General features: G+C 40.7%; 1 protein-coding gene across 3 annotated transcripts; it reads left to right on the forward strand.

Annotated features, from left to right (window-relative positions):
- Nucleotides 1-44: 44 nt before the first annotated feature.
- ppp4r1l (protein phosphatase 4, regulatory subunit 1-like) lies at nt 45-19,859 on the forward strand. 3 transcript variants are annotated; one of them, XM_044349206.1, is made up of 20 exons: nt 45-263; nt 3,232-3,276; nt 3,803-3,932; nt 6,319-6,425; nt 6,682-6,824; nt 7,026-7,172; nt 7,969-8,076; nt 9,654-9,719; nt 10,033-10,191; nt 10,597-10,721; nt 11,367-11,869; nt 12,009-12,307; nt 13,146-13,232; nt 13,390-13,575; nt 14,178-14,339; nt 14,496-14,596; nt 15,076-15,196; nt 16,724-16,858; nt 17,646-17,787; nt 18,136-19,859. In XM_044349206.1, the coding sequence occupies exons 1-20, from the start codon at nt 257-259 to the stop codon at nt 18,279-18,281; spliced, it is 2,919 nt and encodes a 972-aa protein (XP_044205141.1). In that variant the 5' UTR covers nt 45-256; the 3' UTR covers nt 18,282-19,859. The 3 variants fall into 3 exon arrangements, with proteins under 3 accessions (XP_044205141.1, XP_044205142.1, XP_044205140.1); XM_044349207.1 differs by lacking the exon at nt 6,319-6,425; XM_044349205.1 differs by lacking the exon at nt 45-263 and having other exon boundaries at nt 3,171-3,276.
- Nucleotides 19,860-19,865: the final 6 nt, after the last annotated feature.

Raw genomic sequence — 19,865 nt, forward strand, 5'->3', positions numbered from 1 at the left:
ACGGCATGCGGTCACGTGACTGCCTCGGCTCTGTTTTTTTCTGTTTGGAGATACACAAAGCACACAGGCTGTATTATTATTTATGCTCAGTTATGTTGAGCTCATAAACGATTATCGGAATTGCCGTTTAAAAAGATAGCCTGCCCGGTGTTTAGCAGCCTCAGGAAGTACCTTGAGGAAGTAGTTTGAGTGACAGCTGTGCGGCGGTGACAGCCCACACGGGACGGCAGCCCGCAGAGCCGAGCCGACACTCAAGATGGCAGGTAATGGCACTTTTTAAAAAAAATAAAACAGTGTTTTCTTCTCTACTTTGACGCTGTAGTTGTAACTTGTAAAACCTTGTGTTATGATCTTCAGTGTAGAAACAGTTGGAGTAGCGGCTGATTCCTTCTTTACTGCATTTGTGGTGTTATTAAGCTAAGAAGAGCCAAGTCAAGCGAAAGGGCTGAACAAGCCGTGTTAGCAAACTTAGCACTACTAGCCAGCCAGCGAGCTAACAAAAGCTACTCAGGGGTATCGAAATGAGTGAGTTTGAAGCTACATTTAAACGTATAACCACTCAGTACGTGTGGGTGATTTTTTAAATTACACCTGTCTCTTGTAGTTGGATACTTTAGCATAACTGTAGCCGTGTTTATCATCGAACTGTTGTCATAGCAAAGGCTAGCGAGTTGACCTAGCTAACGTTAGCCTAGTTGCTAAAGTCATTTCCAGCCATAAGCTGACCAAATCCTCCTTTATACCACAACAAAGGGCAGATGTTGTTCTTTGCCAGCATGATTTAGGGGGTGTCGCAAACAAACAACCCTAACGGTGCTTACTCCCCACACACGAAACACACGGATTTAATGCATCTTTTCGAGATTGAGTTGTTTTTATATTTGGAGCCCAGCTGTAAACACTGGCATTAGCCGTCCCACCACATGCTTCACGTTATGGGACTTCTTTTGACGACCCTGCTCGCAGTTATAAATCTAAACCTACGGTTGAGTGGTAACTCATGGCAAAAATAACCATGATTATAAAGTCTTCTGGCAGTGTCAGTATGTATTGCTATCATACAAATATCTATACAGCTAAAGAACACTACCTCTTAACGTGTCTCACGCTTGTCCATCATATTGGACTGCAACAACGGTAACAAGAAGCTGGACACGATGTGTTATTTTTAACCAACTAGTTCAGAAATTATTCTGGGAGAATTCTGATTTAGCCACTAGCCTTGTAGTTTTAATTTAGACAACAAAATTGTCTAAATGATCCAACGCATTCTTCAATGTGAATAAGACAAGAGAAGACAAAATGTAATAGAAAATAGACGCAGGGAAATTGAAGTGTCACTTAGCAGAAATACAAGAACAAATGCACAGAATAGATAAGTAACCCCAAAAAACTAGGATGCTCTATACATTTTGTGTATCCACTATATGCAATATGAAGCATGAAAAAACAAAAAACAAAGGTATTTAAACACTGTACCACCAATCAGCCGATTATTTTCTCAAGTAATTGGTCTATAAAACATGAAAACACTAAAAAACATCCATTATACTTTCCTAGACTCCAGCGTGTCTATAAATGTTTTGTCGTACCAACAATGCAAAAGTATAAATATATTCAAGTCTGTCACAGAAGAGTAATTAAACCAGAAAATGTTCACATCTGGGAAGCTGGAAACAATTTTTTTTTACTTAATTTTACTTAATACAGTCATGTGGAGCAATTTCTTGTCCAGCTGTAAACACTGGCATTAGCCGTCCCACCACATGCTTCGCTTTATGGGACTTCTTTTGACGACCCTGCTCACAGTTATTGTGATAAATCTATAGTTGAGTGGTAACTTATGGTAAAAATAACCATGATTATTAAGTCCTCTGGCAGTGTCAGTATGTATCGCTATCACACAAATATCTGTACACCCAAAGAACATCACCTCTTTATATGTTTCGTGCTTTGATGCTATATAAATTTTGAGGATCTATATATGAGATGAAGCATGAAAAAAAAACAAAAGGTACTCAACACTGTCTACACACCAATCAGCTATTTTCTCAAATAATTTAAAGTAGTCTATAAAACATACAAAAATGGCGAAATAAAAAATATCCATCATACTTTCCTAGACCCCAAGGTGTCTACAAATGTCTTGTTTTGTCCTATCAACAATTCAAAAGTATGAATATAAAGATTTTCAATTTACTGTCACAGAAGAGTAATTACACCACAAAATATTCACATCTGGGAAGCTGGAAGCAATTTTTTTTTTGGCCCTTTTTTGATTAATTTTTCTTAATAGAGTTATGTGGAGCACATTCTTGTCCAGCTGTAAACACTGGCATTAGCCGTCCCACCACATGCTTCTCCTTGTGGGACTTCTTTTGACGACCCTGCTCACAGTTATTGTGATAAATCTATAGTTGAGTGGTAACTTATGGCAAAAAATAATCATGATTATAAAGTTTTCTCGCAGTGTCAGTACATATCGCTATCACACAAATATCTGTACACCCAAAGAACATCACCTCTTAATGTGTTTCACGCTTGTCCATCATACTGGACTGCACCACGGTAACAAGAAGCTGGACTTGATGTGTTATTTTTAACCAACTAGTTCCGAAATTATTCTGGGAGAATTCTGATTTGGCTACTCGCCTTGTAGCGTTTATCAATTGATAAATCGACTAATCATTTCAGCTCTAGTTCAGTCAAGCTGTTTGTGATTTAACCTAGAGGAATGTTGAAAACAATAGAAAAAACACCCACCCACTGGAATCAGGTGTGCTATAAACTTTAATTAGCAATGTTTCTGTCGTCCTCAGGCAAATACCCACATGAAGGAAACAAAAGAGATAAATACCAACATGACTAGTGAGATTATCACTTGATTAAAATGCTTTTTTTTTTTAGGATCCAGCACCTATCACACTGACATGTTGCAGATGTGTACACAACTATTCTAGGTTATTGACAGAAAATCAACCCCATCACGTGTTTTAAAAATCAACTTAATGTCTTCCTCTTACATATCACAAAGTGATTAATCAGCAAGTTATTTATTGTCAGTCTTATTAAAGAAGACTTTGTCCCTTCTTAGTAATTCTCAACCTTTAAACCTGCCAAACCAGAACTCCTTTCATTTTGTAGCGGGTGGGGGGTGGTATATAGAGGGATGGTATGTTGATGACATGTTTGCCACTACAGATTCACCCTCTAATTGTCTTATCCTCGCAGGTCTATCTTTATACTTTGAAGATGGCCATGATGATCTGGATGACTGTGAGTACTCCGGTTATTTAAATTTCTTAACAAAAGCACGTTTAAAAATACCTCGATTTAAGGATTCATTTCTTCCATAGATGTGGAACTTTGTTTTCCTTTCCTTCCGCAGGGAGGTATACGGAAGTGTCATCTTTCTAGGCAACCCCATTCACCCATGTGAAATTTAAAGCTGTCAACAGTATTTCAGGGTGTACGCCACGCTATTATTAGCAGTTATACAGACCGGCAGTCCCTGTTGTATGCATTAGCCAGGTCGATGAAACAACATTTAGATCCAATTGCAAAGCCAGTGTGTATTTATGGTTGGAACGTTAAAAGGAATAATCCGTTAGACTTGAGCCTTTCTGCTTTATTCACACATTGGAGGTTCTTTGTTTAGCCTGACTTACTATCATCAACATATCACTGTAGCTACTATGAGCATTTATGTCTTCATTTAAGTATTGTCTTTTCATAGGTAGAGCATGTCCGATGTGGTTCCCGGTCGTGTGAGTGTAAAATTAACTTTCTTTCCTTCCTGCAGTTGGATTCGATGACTACGGTTCAGAGTGCGACGGCATCCGCATCACAGCCTTCCTAGACGCAGGACAAGACAACCTCACTCCTCTCGGGAGGCTAGAGAAGTATGCCTTCAGTGAGAATGTCTTCAACAGGTATGTGGAGCCTCATGATCTGGCTGTTAACCCAACTCTCCAAAAAAAAAAAAAAAGATACAAAATGCTAAATATCAGACAATGATATGTTCATTATTGGCGCAGTGGAAGGTACTCAAGGCTAACCAGAAGACAGTAGTTTGCAGGCGTGTGAGGATATATTGTTAAAATAGACTTTAAACCCACAGCAGTGTGCATTGTAGGGTTTGTCACATTGTAGGTTGACCTTCTAAAGCTTTGACCAAAACTCTGATTAGTCTTCATTAGTATTGTCTACTGCTGTACAGCTGTTGGGACAGAGACAAAATGACTGTAAAAGGCTGCTACATCATCTCATTTTATGGTGGACGTAGGGTTATGATGTTATTTTATCATGCTGTGATAGAGAATATATCACGGTACCGAATCTCAGCTTGGTTTGGTAACATATCATTTAAGTTAAAATCACAGATAAACAGACTGGTCCACACAGCGATGGAAGCGATGGGGGTGAGGGAGCATCCCTCCCTCCAAACGCTCTTTGAGACGACTATATTTAAACTTGGAAAATTATCGCTGACCCCTCTCATATCCTGTATTCAGAATACGAACTGCTCCCATCAGGTAGACGCTACAGGGTTACGAATAAATACAGGAAAAGATTCCTGAATAGGTATAAAAGTCTTTCATCCTTCTATCAGTGAATCTCCTGAACTCAGGACGTAAGGAGGGTGTGAAATGAGGGGCTGTGTTGCACGTAATTGAATGAACTCTGTGTCTGCACTTGTTTGTGCCGTGCACTTAATGTCTGTTACTGCACTATAATTGTATGTACTTTTTTTATGTGGCAGCCTTTTATGTCCGAGACCAATTTCCCTAGGGACAAATAAAGTAATTTTGAGGATGGAAATTAAAGCTTTCTCTCTCTCAGAGATTGAACAAGTTCCAAACTCTAAATTACATGTTACAAAAAAGCAAAAAAAAAAATAAAGTAATTAAGTCATACTGTACTTTATATCAAGCCTCCCATTTTCTTTCTGACCGTGGTCACTGATGTGGATAAATTTTAAATGCATCGCTTTCTCCATTTTGGCCATGTAACCACACTAAACCCACTTCTTTGTCTGTAATCACTTATTTGTATTTGAGCTTTAATATACATAAACTATATAACTATGTGATTCCTTGGTGCGTCTGGTATCTGAAGGAACGGAAATCATAATGAAAACTATGTTTGACATGTAAACTGATTTAAGATGTATCTGCAGCAGTGTAGACATGGCCTCATGGTGTGTTTAAAGCATCGTGTCATCCCTGGTTTGTCTTTAGCAACGAGGAAATATGAACTTAGTAACGAGGAAACATCTGGACCTTAGTTGAACTAAGTAGCAAGGAAACATCTGGCAAATGGCAAAGAGGTGTCACTTCTTGCAGAAAATTTGATTAAAAGATGTCGCTAGATATTCATATGAACTCTTGATTTTAATTTTAAACTATACCAGAAATTGTTCAGCAATGATTTAGCTTTTTTTCCACCAAATCAAGTTTATTTTTGTTCTGTTAATTATGTAAATTTTGTACCATTATAGATGTATTACTTAAACTGTTACAAAAGAAACCTTGGTTTGGTCACTCAGTGTTCACTGAGGGGAAGGAAACCATTGCTAAAAAAGTGTTGTGTTGTCAGAAAAGCAATGACATAATGTTTCACATTGATATATTGTTGTTATTTTACCTCCTTTTGTTCATTCATCAGTGTATGAATTGTTTTGAATTATGGCTAAATTGTATCAAAAATCCCACATTTTTAAATTGAGATGTGAGATTGACATCACAAGTCAGATCTCAAGTCATCTCTAGATGTATTTTTTTTTTTTTTTTTTCATAGTTATCTGGACGAGTGTCTGCATTCCTGTGTATTTACTAATCACATACCTGCGCTAACTCTATAGTGCAGGAATGCCAAGAGACTTAAAAGTTGAGCCATGGGTGGATGGTGTCTGTCTGAACATGGCATTAGTTACACAATAGTAGTCCCAGTTTATTATTGGTTGAAAAGATTTTTGTTTTGCTTATGTTTTTATATTTTATGTGTGTGTGTGTGTGTGTGTGTTTTTTTTTAAATGTATTTAAAGTCCTCATGATATACTTTTTTGTTTGAAACAAAGCGCCTTCACAAACATTTACATACTGCTCTGCTGTCTCCACACAAACACATGTTTAGTTCCTGTCTTCATGCTTTTCATGCTCAGCTTCACATGGTTTGAGCCTTCCTGTCATTTCTGAAAACATAACGTGTGTAATGGACTCAACAGCTCCGTTAGTGCTGTGAGTTACGCTGTGTGCTCTCAGCACTCGTAGGTATTGGCAGGCAGTCTACTAACTCGACACTCCTGTTGCTTTCTAGGCAGATCGTGGCTCGTGGCCTGCTTGATGTGCTTCGCGAGTTCAGTGATAATGAAAATGACTTTATCAGTGTCATGGAGACAGTTGCCAGAATGTCAGAAGATGGAGGTAGATGCTTTTTTTTTTTTTTTTTTTTATCTTCTTGTTTTCTGTTTAGTTGGTATGTCTCTAGATATTTCTACCATGACCTAAACTCCGGTTTAGTATTTGCATAAACTGTTTCTTCCCTTTTTTATGTTTTTTTTTTTTTTTGTTGTTGGTGTTGTTGTTATTTTTCAAATTAAAGTAATTAAGTACATTGTTGCATCGCCTACATTATTTTACTGTAATGCACTCATGAGCTCATACTTTGATGTTTACTCAGAGCCCACAGTGCGAGCCGAACTGATGGAGCAGGTCCCCAACATCGCCATGTTTTTACATGAGAGTCGGCCCAACTTCCCAGCCGCTTTCTCAAGATACTTGGTACCAATTGTAGTCCGGTATCTCACTGATCCAAATAACCAGGTGGGTTTCCAATTTTCAGTTTTCTTGATGACTTTTACAACGATTTGATAAGAGTAGCAAGCCTTGTTTTTTTTGTTTCTGTACTATCAATAAGTGTCCAGTCTCTTCTTAGCTTTCAAGAAAAGGGAACAAACAAATAAACTTATCACACCAGGTTTTTTTTAAAACTGGTTTTAAACTCCCCCCCTGCATCTTTTCTAGGTGCGGAAGACCAGCCAGGCGGCGCTGCTCGTTCTGTTGGAGCAGGGCCTCATCTCTAAGGCTGATATGGAGACCAAAGTTTGTCCAGTTCTGCTCGACCTCACAGAACCCAGCAGTGACGACGACTACAAAATAGAGGCAGTTGCTGTAAGAAAATCCCTTTTTATATTATGAGTGCATATTTTTAAAATGCTTCATATTTAATTAAAAAAAAGTCTCTGATGTTCGTTACCATGGGCTTAGACTTGAATGCAATATAGCTAAAAGTCACATGGTACGAGACAAACTGCCTTTAAGCTGCATGTATATTTGATGGCTCAACTATTAAATCTGCACAAGTTCATTGCAGGTCGACGGGCACAGAGCCTTTCTTTTATTGCTTAATTGTGTTCAGTTAGTGGCTTTATCTAATTCAGTCACCAAATAGAGAACAGCGTGGTTGTTGTTTTGTTGTTGTTTTTTTCATAGGATGAGATTGATACCAGTAGAGATTGTTTTTGAACTTTATAAACCTCTCATGAGTTATTGAACTGTCAAAGTTTAAAAACTGCATGTTAAACAGATTTTAATTTAAACGAAAATCTGTAAATAAATTTAAACAGATGTAATTTTTAATCTATAAATTTAAATTTAGTGTAAAGTTTTGATGTTCAATATGATTATTTATATTTTATGGTATTGTATTAAGGAGCTATTTACTAATTCAGTTCAGGTCCAGCATCCTGAAACCCACATTGCCTCAAACTTACACACACACACACACTTCCTCTTTCCCCTCTCCACTCTTAATACCTTGATTGTTTCTCCTTCAGCGGCACATTTGTTAAAGCTTTGTGTAAAGGCTTCATGTTCTAGTTGTTATTCTTCAGGGAAGAGTAACTCTGAAACGTCAGCATGACCTGAGTAAAGGCACTAAACGTTCTCCGCATGTCTCCTCTCACAGATCATGTGTAAAGTCGTCACCATGTTGAGCAAAGACACAGTGGAGCATCTATTGCTGCCACGCTTCTGTGACCTGTGCAGTGATAGTAGACTCTTCCAAGTCCGAAAGGTAACAACCTCCAAACCTTCTTCATCGAGCTCAAGAGACTTTAAAAAGCCTGATTTTTTAGGTTTATGAATCTACCAGACTTTTAGACTCCATTCACAAACGAGCAAACAATTATTTGATCTAGAGTTAAATTGTGTTTGGGGTGTAAAAGGATAAATTCAATAACTCTGCGAGTCAGCCTTAATTCTGTTTTGCGCATCAACTTAGCCTACACTACGCTGTTGTTTTCTGTGTGGAATGTTAATTCCTCAGCGTAACCGGTGCCGGTTGAACGGTATTTAGGAGTTGCAAAGATGGTTAAACAATATGATTTTTTTTTTTTAGCTCTTCATGATCCTTCTTCTCTCCTAAACCACTAAATTTTGTAGTTAATGAAAGGACCCCAAAATAAAAAGTAGGATAAAATAGGATTAATGCCTCAATGAAAGATACACATCCTTGCTCCATATAATCAGAACTCCAGTGTAACTTCAAATTGTAAAATTGAGGTTAAAGCTGTAAGAAATGACAGCGTATATATTTGTTAATTCAGATTTACAAATCACAATAATATAATATCCATAATCACCACCTGTTTTTTTTATTGTCTTTTAATTTATTGCTTTTCTGATCCAGATAGAGACAGAGCGTAATTAGGTCCCGCCCAGCCCGGAGGGGACAACAATTGATCTCTCTCCATTGACTTTATATTGTGCGAAGGTGCCTCCTTGTTACTTCTGTCTGCTAGCAAACAGAAAAACGGCTAAAAGCTGCTGTGTGGTGGTGGGACGCACTGCCAACAGGGCAAAGAACCCAGAACTAAGTTACTATGAGCTGCCGAACCGAAAAACCTTTAAGAAGACAAAAGTGGGTAACATTACAGGACTGTGTGCTGTGTGGTGGGAGAGAAAGACCCAGCCTGAGCTGCACGGACAGCCCGCAGCTCAAAAACCTCGGTAGAAATGACATGTATACACGGACACGCTGCTAGTCACAGAGAACACACATGAAAGTAAAAACAGAACAGCTGTTTAACTGAAAGGTACGCAGTGTTTGTAATACATGTTTAAATCAAAGAATAGCTAACTGGCATTCAACTAACTGTAAAAAGAGCCCGAATGGGAAATGATCACTGATGTCTGTGTGTGTTTACTCTACAGTTGTGCTATTGCCACTGTAGACGTGATATCGGCCTTTGTATTCATGTATTGCATCTTAATCTAACTGGTTTCAGCATATGCTATAAATGACCTTTTCCACTCTGGGAGACATAGGGTGCGAAAATAATCCTTTGACATGCTGAAATCTAATGTTTTTTAATTAGCTACAGACATTTTGTTAGCGTTTCAGCCCTTGGTTGCATATTATGGCGCTGATTTGTTTCCCCCTCCGGTGGGCGTGTATTCAGAATACGACGCGTTGCGCTCTGTCTCTATGCCAGAGTGGGAGGGGTGTTTCCCTTCGATATAAAAATTAAATCAGCCAGGACATGTATGTAAAACATAAAAAAATGATGTTACAAAATAAGAATGATTTGTTATGTATTTATCTTTTTTTCCCTACATTGTCCATTTTTATCATTGTATTATTTATTACAGGTCTGTGCAGCAAATTTTGGAGAGTTTTGTTCTATTGTGGGTCAGGAGGCCACAGAAAAACTACTGGTAAGAGCTCTTAGACTCCTTTTTCTTGATAGCAAATTCCAAAACTAAAACCCTTTTTTTTTTTTACATATGCATTATTTAAAATGATGGTGTCCTTTTCCTGAGTCTTATAAAATCACATCCTCTGCTTCAGGTTAACTGTGTTTGCTTGCAGCCAAGTCAAACAGCTGCCACGTAACCTCACTGTATATCACATTTTACTTTTCCATCCATATGTCAATAGTTTCTTTGCACCCTGCTGTTGACAGTTCACCGTTCAAACACTCAATGTTAGTTTTAACTTACACTGACTCTGTTTTTACTTTTAACCTAGATGCCCAAGTTCTTCGATCTGTGCTCAGACAGCCTGTGGGGCATCAGGAAAGCCTGCGCTGAGTGCTTCATGATGGTCTCAAACTCCACCTCTCCAGAGGTGCGACGTGCAAAATTGTCCCCCCTGTTCATCAGCCTCATCAGTGACCAGTCCCGTTGGGTAAGACACACAAACAACTTAATGCAAATGAGTGCACATGGATTACAAGCACATTTACATGTAACTTCCTCTGCACTCTGATGAAATTGGGCCACTTGTTGCTTAGATCTGGATCTAGAAAATATATTTTCCTCACCACCGTATGCAGCTTCTTGTCACTGATTTTGTCTACACAGTTCAGTGAAATGTGTATCTATGATTGTGCAGAGAGACGAGCATGAGTGAACATGTCTGTGTGTGCAGACACCCAGTGCAGTATAAACAGAACTGCATGTGTGTGTACTATTTCAGACTACACTTGGGCTTAAAATGGTACCCCATACAAATATTCCTGTTCATGAATAGGTTAAGACCCCAACCAGGTGTAGATACAATTTAACAGATTCTTTTCTCTTCCGCTTTTAGGTGCGCCAGGCTGCCTTTCAGTCTCTGGGACGTTTCATCTCCACCTTTGCCAATCCCTCCAGCACAGGCCTTCACTTCAGAGAGGACGGCGCACTACTAGAGGTTCCTAGGTGTACATCAGACAGGTAAGACCACGTGGTGACTGACCTTCATCACTTCTGCACCAGCATTTGTTTACAGGTGTTGGCTGACTTCAGTCTATTCAAGTAATATACATGTTTGATCACGCAGAAGTCATTATAAAGATATGCTGGTGTGGCACAGCACGAATATGAGTTTGTGTTGGTACAGGCACAAACACAGCTCGATGTGTTGCATCATCGCTCCACTGAATCGTGATCAAAACTTCAGTGGGTGTGATCAGGACAGACCAGTTTGTGAAGTTTAGTTTTTCCTTTTTTTTTTTTTTAAAGGGATATCTGCAGTAGTAGAAATGGGTAAATGAAAGGGATTCAGATGTGTTCAGATGTGTCTTTGAATCTTTTTCACCAGTAAGTTGTGTTTCCTAATAGAGATGTAGAGTTAGAAATGCATATTTCAATTAAATTTACACTTTGACCAATGTAGAATTGGGGTTTAAAGTGTGTTTCTGTTCAAAACTCTACAATGCTGAGCTCAGATGCTGGTGAAAAAAAAAAAATGGCTTTGGCTAGTTCCTATCTTTTACAGGACACTAATGACCAGATGCAGTATATCCTTTCTCCTGCCTTGGACACAATTATTTTTGGAAGTTTTAAGCATTCATATACATTTTGTTAATCTCATTTCAGTGACTGCTCTCTAAACTCCCTGAACTGCTCCGATATTAGCGGCTGCCACACAGAAAGAACCATCACTCACACGCCTCCCAATCAAGACGGCCGTGCCACACCATCCCCAGAGCACGTGTCGACAGGGGACGGCGAGGAAATGCACAACTATGACGACAACCACACTTCTGTTCACGGAGTGATGCACGACGGCTTCACCCACAGCATCCCAAACCGCAACAACAGCCCTAAGACCACAAACAACGCTAAGAACACAAAAGAAATGGAGCAAACAGACGAGAACTTTAATTCTTTCCATTATTGGAGGTCTCCTTTACCAGACATCAGTGGGGAACTGGAGATGCTAAGTTGTCACACAACAGAGGAAAAGAAAGAGGAGAAGGAGGAGGAACCTGAAGACAATTGTCCTGATTCCAAATCCAGCCCCGGTCAAACTACCAGCGACCAGATCCAGAAGGTCTTGGACTGTTTGCAACCGCACATTGATGACCCCGATGTACAAGGTGAGTATACAGAGCCAGAATATGTATGATTAACTGTAGACACGCAGCACTCCCCTTGGCATCATTTGTGATAATTAGCTGTTGTCGTGTATTTATTATGGCATGTTAAATGAGCCGCGCATGTGCAATTTTCCTCCAGCTCAAGTCCAGGTATTGTCAGCAGCTCTAAAGGCAGCCCAGCTCGACAGCCCAGGAGACGACAGCCTGACAGAAACCCAGCTAGCGATGGAACCCGAGAGCAACACCGAGAGCCCGGTCGTGGAGAGAAAATCTGTGGAGGTGCAGTCAGAGAGTGAAGAGACTCCCGCAGAAGAGGAGCAAACGATGGAAACCCCCTCAGCCCCGGAGTCGTGCCCCGTCCAGGAGCAAGGGGACGAGGAGACGCAGACGGAGCCCTTGGAGGATCAGCAAGAGTCTCCTCCTGACTCCCCTGTTCTAGTACGAGACTATACGGATAATATTATCATTGTATATGTGACAGATATACTCAGTAATTACATTATTCTGGACTTAAGCTGGATTTATACTTGATACAAGAGGTTAAGAGTGATTCTGATGATGTCCACAGCACAAGTTTTATATATTTAGAGTGTCAGATGTCACTCATATCTCCACCGCAACACTAGACTGATGTATCATACTTAATCAGGCCGTATCGGGCTTTAATTGTATTTCCACTAGCACGTTCTTGCATTTACTTAGCGATATAGGCTGACGAAGGGCTGCACACATACTTGTAGAATTGGAGTTACATCCTGACCTCATTACAGAATATGAGACTGCTGCTGTGTAGTCGCAGAGTTGAACAATTTCATCCACTGTGATCGAGAGTGTCAAGCAGAAGATCAGCAGTTTAGAAAGCTTTGCTAGATGTGTGTTACTGAAATAACGATGATAGTAAATTAACCCGGTTAACAAACAGAAAAGTGACCTTGAAAAGGAAAAGATCGCTGAATGTTTCTTCAACTTCCTCAATGTTTTCTTCACTATCGGCAATCTCTACTGGCATCAGAAACTTCTAGGAGAGAAGATGAGCCCAAGATAACTAATCACAGTTCTTGTGGTCCCCGCAAGGTATCTCTGTATCTGCTATGCCCCTAACATGTAGTTACATTTTCGAGACTGTAGCCTACAATAACGCGCAACTATAAATCCAGCTTTTGGGCAGGTTTTGTGCATCTATTGAGAATTAAGAAAAGAGTGACAAAAAGGTTTTAAACTCTTAAATTGGATACTGTGCTTGTTTGTTTCCTAACGGTGTGTTGATTTTCCTCAGGAATCTGAACTAATTGAAAGTGTGGAGGAAGAGGGAAAGGAAGAGTCTGCTAACAGCCCACTGTCTGATGATAAGCCTAAGATCCAGGTGAGTCAGCGCTACCATCATACATCCTGGAAATATCGATCCGCTCCTTCGGTTGATATCGATTTGAAACAGACATGGATTATTAAATACCCTCGCACCGTGCATCCCCCGTTCCTCCTTGATCATCAGACTCTTTAATCTCTCACTCCGTCTCCAGAACGTCATCCCTCAGCAGCTGTTGGATCAGTACCTCTCTATGACGGACCCGGCTCGGGCTCAGACGGTGGATACAGAGATAGCCAAACACTGTGCCTTCAGCCTGCCAGGGGTGGCGCTCACTCTGGGCCGACAGAACTGGCACTGCCTCAAGGACACGTATGAAACCCTCGCTACTGATGTGCAGGTAGGCAGAGAAACCGGGGGATTGGATTTGGTGTTTCGTTCTGAAATGAGAGAGACTACATCAATGAAAACAGCTGGCTCTGTTTATTTTGTATGTCCCTGGTTTGACTCGGGTCAACACCTTTCATACAGTAACATGTCAATTATTGTGCAAATGCATTTCTTGAGGATGTCAGCAAGAGAGAGAAACGTACAAAGGGAAATGTTGCTTCACTTGAAACGGCAGCATTTCCGAGTCACACTGGTGTTCATTACTACATAACAGCAATGGATGTCACACCAATTATTACAGAGTTCAGATAAATTGCATATTTCTCAATAGCTACAATTTCCTTCTTTATCAGTATTTAAAATAAATCAATGTGGTTGTTTTGCTGTTTAAAATGCATCAAATGCTAAAGAAGGAGAAATAATGAATTAAAAAAATTACAGTTCTTATCTTAACATACCGAGTGAGCCACATGACTTACTGGACTTCTACTTATTTGCATTATTATAAATGTCAGTGGGATTTTGAATGAAGTTTTCTTATTTCTGGAGCAGAACCTGGATGTTCTGGTTTCATTTTATGTTTCATATTTCCTTCTACCTCCCAACTCTCAGTGGAAAGTGCGGCGTACACTGGCTTTCTCCATCCATGAACTGGCAGTCATCCTGGGAGACCAGCTGACAGCGGCCGATCTGGTACCCATCTTCAACGGTTTTCTGAAAGACCTGGATGAGGTTCGCATCGGCGTGCTCAAACACCTCTACGACTTCCTCAAGGTAAGATCATAGATGTATCTGCTGCTGGTCCAAATATGATAACACTGAGAGTGAGGCTAGTAAGCATTTTTGATTCATATGAAGCACAAGACTAGTAAGATTTGGTAACACTATATGGCTAAGATGGTTCATGTGCATCTTCTTCTTCTTCTGCAGCTGTTGCATGCTGACAAGAGGAGAGAATATCTGTACCAGCTGCAGGAGTTCATGGTGACGGACAATAGTCGCAACTGGAGGTTCAGATACGAGCTGGCAGAGTGCGTCTTCTTTTCCTCTTCCAGTCAGGATTAAATAGGAAATACTTGTATTTTCATTTTAGCAGCGTCTCTTATTCAGACCAACATCCAATCAGCTGATGGCAGTGTTAATATACTGTATATATGTAACACATAACCTTCCTCTTCCTGAGTTAGTTGATAAATATTAAATGTGATTTGATTGCTGTTCAGATTAATCAATAGTGGTTACAATTCTGCTTTTGTAAAATTTTATATGGATAAGATATAATTTAGTTAATCTAAACAGTTAATTTCCTTTTTCTATCCATAAGAGGACATTTTGAATTGTGGTTTATTTTATTTTAAATATTAATATTTATTGTGTTATGACTGAAGCGGCCTCTCTCTCTCTCTCTCTCTCTCTCTCTCTCTCTCTCTCTCTCTCTCTCTCTCTCTCTCTCTCTCTCTCTCTCTCTGTCTCTCTCTCTCTGTCTCTCTCTCTCTTTGTCCCCCTCCAGGCAGTTGATCTTGATCATAGAGTTGTACAGCCACTACGACGTGTATGACTACCTCAGACAGATAGCGCTCACACTCTGCTCTGACAAAGTCTCAGAAGTCAGGTGGATCTCGTACAAACTGGTGAGTTTACGTCACTCAGCTCGTGTTTTTATTGGCGGAGGGAACATGTGGTGAGGAAGTACGCTGGCAGCTTGTGACAGATCACCAGGGTCAGCGAAAGCTCTGGAAAATTTTAAGACAAAAGGGAAATGAGTCCCACTGATGGATGATGTTCGGTGTGTGTGTTGTGTGTATGTGATAAAGTAACGCTGTGACTCATGGTTGTACTGTGTTTGACCATCTTAACTCGGCTACGAGGACAATGGAGAGGAGTTACTGAATCCTCATTTGTTTCGGTATGAGTTTTTCAGTCTGTGCAGCTTTCAGTATTGCTACTAGAGATGCAACGATTATAGGTTTTGATGGTACAATTATAGTCTGAGGAAAAGTCACAGTTTCACAATTATCATGCATTAAGTCATTTCACAATACTACGGATGTGTAAAATCGAGTGAGGGAGCATAAGTCACACACTTTGCCGAGGATTCTGCAACAGTGGGTTCAACTGCAGCAGTACCAGAGGTCGTCTTAGGCTAATAGTGAATATGAAAATGAAAATGAATTGTCAATGCCAACATGAACTCTGACTGGACATTGCGGTAATGACTTTATTTGATCAACTGTCATCCATACCTATTTTTTTTAATTCATTTTTAATCATCTATTTTAATAATTAATCTAATTTTATTTTATGGTATAGCGCTGGAAGTCCTGAGGATCCTAATGTTAAGTTAGGCTCTTACACCTGACATATTTACCTACCTTACCTAGCGTTTACTCAACACAGATAGGAAGAAGTAACAAGATGTAAACGGTCACACTTGAAGCCCTTGAGGGGATTACATGCTGTTTCGGTGAGCCTTCGTTTATAAACGGTGCAATGCTCCTTTTCGTGCTTCGTTGCCATTGGTTTACATTTATCACCCCCTCACAACGCTTCAGTGTCGGGTCCTTCAGCCATTTGCCAGAACACTTCTCGTCTCCTTTAGCTAACGCAGCCTCCCTCAAACATAAATAAGGGGAGTCGCTCTCGTCACACTTTGCGTACCTGAACTTGTTTCAGCACTGCATTTTAAGCTGGTGCACCTGGTTCTGCCTGCAGTCTGCAGGTTGTGCCTATGGACTTCTTTTTAATTGTCTAGTTTTGTTTAATTTTCCTCACAGTACAACCGTTGTTCATAGAAAAATAACGTACCATAATGTCTCTTTTGAGAATGAGAACAGAAACATCAATCAGTCAATCTAATCAGTGTGCTCCAGTACCTTTTGTTTGCCTGCTGTCCTCAAACTGAGAGGCACCTGGTTCAGCTGCTTTTAGTTGGAAGATGCGTGGAGAACCCTGTTTCTATGAGAACACAAACACTCGGTGTCGCTGAGCCTTTACAAACCGTAACGTTTTGCACATATTTTGTAAAGATTGATTCCATGGACCTTCACGCAAATGTTGACAAATGTCTAACCAGTTCGAATGCAGATTAACTGCAGCTTTATTTTTACCCTGCACTGAGAAAACCAAATTAAGTGTGTCATTATCCCTTATGTTGTCAGGTTGTAGAGATCCTCCAGAAGCTGTATGCATGTGGGGCTGATGACCTGGGCCTGAACTTCATCAACGAGCTCACCGTCAGGTTCTGCCACTGTCCCAAGTGGGTGGGGCGGCAGGCTTTTGCCTTCATCTGCCAGGTCTGTAGCGCTCATCTCAGCTTCCATCTCTATACCTGTTTTTCAACTGCATAGATAGCCGCACACCTGTTTGATCGCTTGCACATGTGATATTTTTATGCCTCTGCGCTGGCTGGAGGCATTATGTTTTCGGGTTGTCTGAACACAATATCTCAGGAACATCTTGAGGGAATTTCAGGTCACTGTGATCTCACAAAACACGTTTTATTTGCCATAACTGAAGAATTCATACGTTGATTATGACAAAGCTTCACACAAATGCAGGATAGGATAAAATGATGAAGTGATTATCTTTTTATATCCAAAAGGTGAAAGGTCAACTTCACTGTGACATCATAATGTTCTGCAAAAAGACTTTTCTGGCCATTACTCAGGAACAGACGGGGAGATTGTGACCATATTTCACATTTGGTTGGATACTGAATTGGTGATTCTAATCTTGGGTGTCCGCTGTGATGTTCTATTAGACATTTCTTTTGATATCATACAATATTGCTTAATGGATACAAACAAAAGACACAGTGGCTGACTGTTAATAAACAGATATGACTAACTCCAACTATGTATTACGGTAATAAGATAGTGAAGAACTCGTCATGCATGAGCCTGTTTGTCAACTTCTCTGTCTAATCAGATGCTTTGTTCTGTTATTAGTATCTTCTGGCTCTTGTGACAGAGGTTCATCCTCATGAATGCCTCGAGTCACTTCTTCCTGTTTGGCTGGCCGTCTTTCACACCAGCCTGTCCGTGTGACTGTGTGTTTTATGTTTCCTTGTATTTTCTTTAGGCTGTAGTGGAGGAGGACTGTATGCCCATGGAGCAGTTCAGCCAGCACCTCTTGCCCAGCCTGCTCAGCCTCTCCTCAGACCCGGTGGCTAATGTTCGCGTACTAGTGGCCAAGGCTCTACGACAGAGCGTCATGGAGAAAGGTAAACTGCAAATAAACTAAATGACTGAACCAACTTGTTGCTATTTCTGTTTGGACCAAACAAACAAGGTTTAATATGTGAATCTGGGAGTTTTAGAGGTCGTGTTAGGTGGATTTTTTTTACCTTTTGGATTGGCTAACTGTTACCTTACTGTCTTTAAGCTAAGCTAAGCAAACCATCCCCTGGCTCTTGCTCCATACTTTGCACAGATGTGATAGTGTTTTACCATCTTCTTGTATTTCCGAAATGTCGAACTATCCCTTTAACACACGCTTTGCCCTTTTTTTTTCTGTGACACACACCTTGTAGCTTTCTCTTTCCACTGACAGTCTTGTGCTTTGTGTACAGCGTACTTCAAGGAGCCGGGCTGTGCCTACTCTGACGAGCTGGAAGAGACTGTGATGGCTCTGCAGTCTGACAAGGACCGGGACGTCCGCTTCTTCGCCAGCCTGGACCCCAACAAAGGCTTGATGGACACGGCTCCCTTGATTTAGCCTCGGCTCCCAACTCCCGTTAACAGCCCACCTGCCTGTCTACCTGTCTGTCTGACTGAGGCACAGTCAGCGTAACCGCAACACCAGCACCTGACCAGATCCCCAACCACTCGCCTGCTGGGCAGACCCGCACCAACGACCACTTGAGAATCATGTCAGATGTTCAGATCACAGTATAAAAACAGTATGAGCATGCTCAAACAACACAAGCCAGTCTCTGGTTGGGCACTACATAACGCACATTGCATCCACAACACAAAACTTACTTCTCAGAGTTTTCAGAAAATGAGCAGGACTCAGACGTCAGCCGCACCACTTTGTGGGAGCTGCCGTATTTTTCGCCTGAACTTTTTCCCCCCTCACCCTCCTCCACACTAACAACATCCACCCAGTCTTTCTCCAATCATAGACTTGTAAAACTACAACGGGCTCTCTTTCTCCAAAGCTAATTGTAAGCTTGATATAAAATTGCTGAATTGATTTTTTTTTTTTTTTTTTTTTTTTTTTTTTTTCTTATTGCTTCTTTTTGTGGATTTCTTAACGAACAAGCGGGCAAGGCCTGCCTGACTCTGATGTGTGCACTAACTCAGGGGGACTCATCTGAACCTAAACAGCATTAGCTTACATGAGAAGCAGCAGCTCCTGGATCCCTGGTGAAAAACTCCAGCTGTCTGAGCAACAGACCAGCCAAACCAAGTAGCTCTGCTGGTGTCTTTCGCCTCATTTCCTCCTAAATGCCTCCGTTGTCTCAGATGTCTTTTTGTCTTCTAAGATTTCCTCTGGGTTACTGTCTTGTTTCCCCTCTACCTTCTCTTATTCACTCTTTTTCCCTCTGCATCTCTCCAACTGGTCTTTCATGGGCCACTGAAACCACTACTACTGCACAGAAGGAACAGTGATTCTGCCACTCAGCGTAACTCTGAATTAAAACCATATCTTGACATTTTTTTTGAAAGAACACCTTAACGAACTGTTTGATCGCTCCCCTTCGACCCCCCCACCCCCTCTCCACCCCACCTGTACGTGTCTGTTTACCAAAAATGTGACACAAAGCGTCTCCCAAACGGCAGGAGACTTAATGAAATACCTCTGTTTGGACATGACTGGCCAGTGTGTCGTACATGTGAGAGGGGACATCCACGGTTCAAACAGGCATCCGAATGTCCTCGATTGGTTGATTTTTTTCTTTTTGAGCGTTCTGTGGTGTTGACTAAAACATCTAATCAAGGGCTCCTGATGATGTGACACAGGGTGACGTTAAACTCAGAGAGAAGAGGAAGGAAGAAAGCAAGCACACTGTTGGATTATGCATGCCCACCTATCTCCCCCCCCCACCACCACATCCCCCCATTCTTCCCCCTTGTGTATAGTCTATTCCAATTCCTTATGGTTGACCTCCTGATATTGAATTACGTGACCACAGTAGCTTTCAGTGGATCTGACTGACCAGTTGTACAGTAGGATATAGGAATGGTTGTGTTACAAGACTGAAAGACAACTGATCATTATTTCCCTGTCTTGGTGGAATGATTTAAGTATGAGGTTTCTCAGATTTTGCAACTCTTTGTACAGCTTAAACCTGTG

This window comes from Thunnus albacares, chromosome 4, assembly GCF_914725855.1.
Source record: "Thunnus albacares chromosome 4, fThuAlb1.1, whole genome shotgun sequence".
Classification (NCBI taxonomy): Eukaryota; Metazoa; Chordata; class Actinopteri; order Scombriformes; family Scombridae; genus Thunnus; species Thunnus albacares.

What these genes read in the sequence shown, in the direction of transcription:
- ppp4r1l (XM_044349205.1), top strand. Translation starts at nt 3,186, where the DNA reads ATGTTTGCCACTACAGATTCACCCTCTAATTGTCTTATCCTCGCAGGT. An exon ending in AGGCCACAGAAAAACTACTG is followed by an intron (nt 9,720 to 10,032) that starts GTAAGAGCTCTT and finishes CTTTTAACCTAG; the next exon opens with ATGCCCAAGTTCTTCGATCT. An exon ending in CCTAGGTGTACATCAGACAG is followed by an intron (nt 10,722 to 11,366) that starts GTAAGACCACGT and finishes ATCTCATTTCAG; the next exon opens with TGACTGCTCTCTAAACTCCC.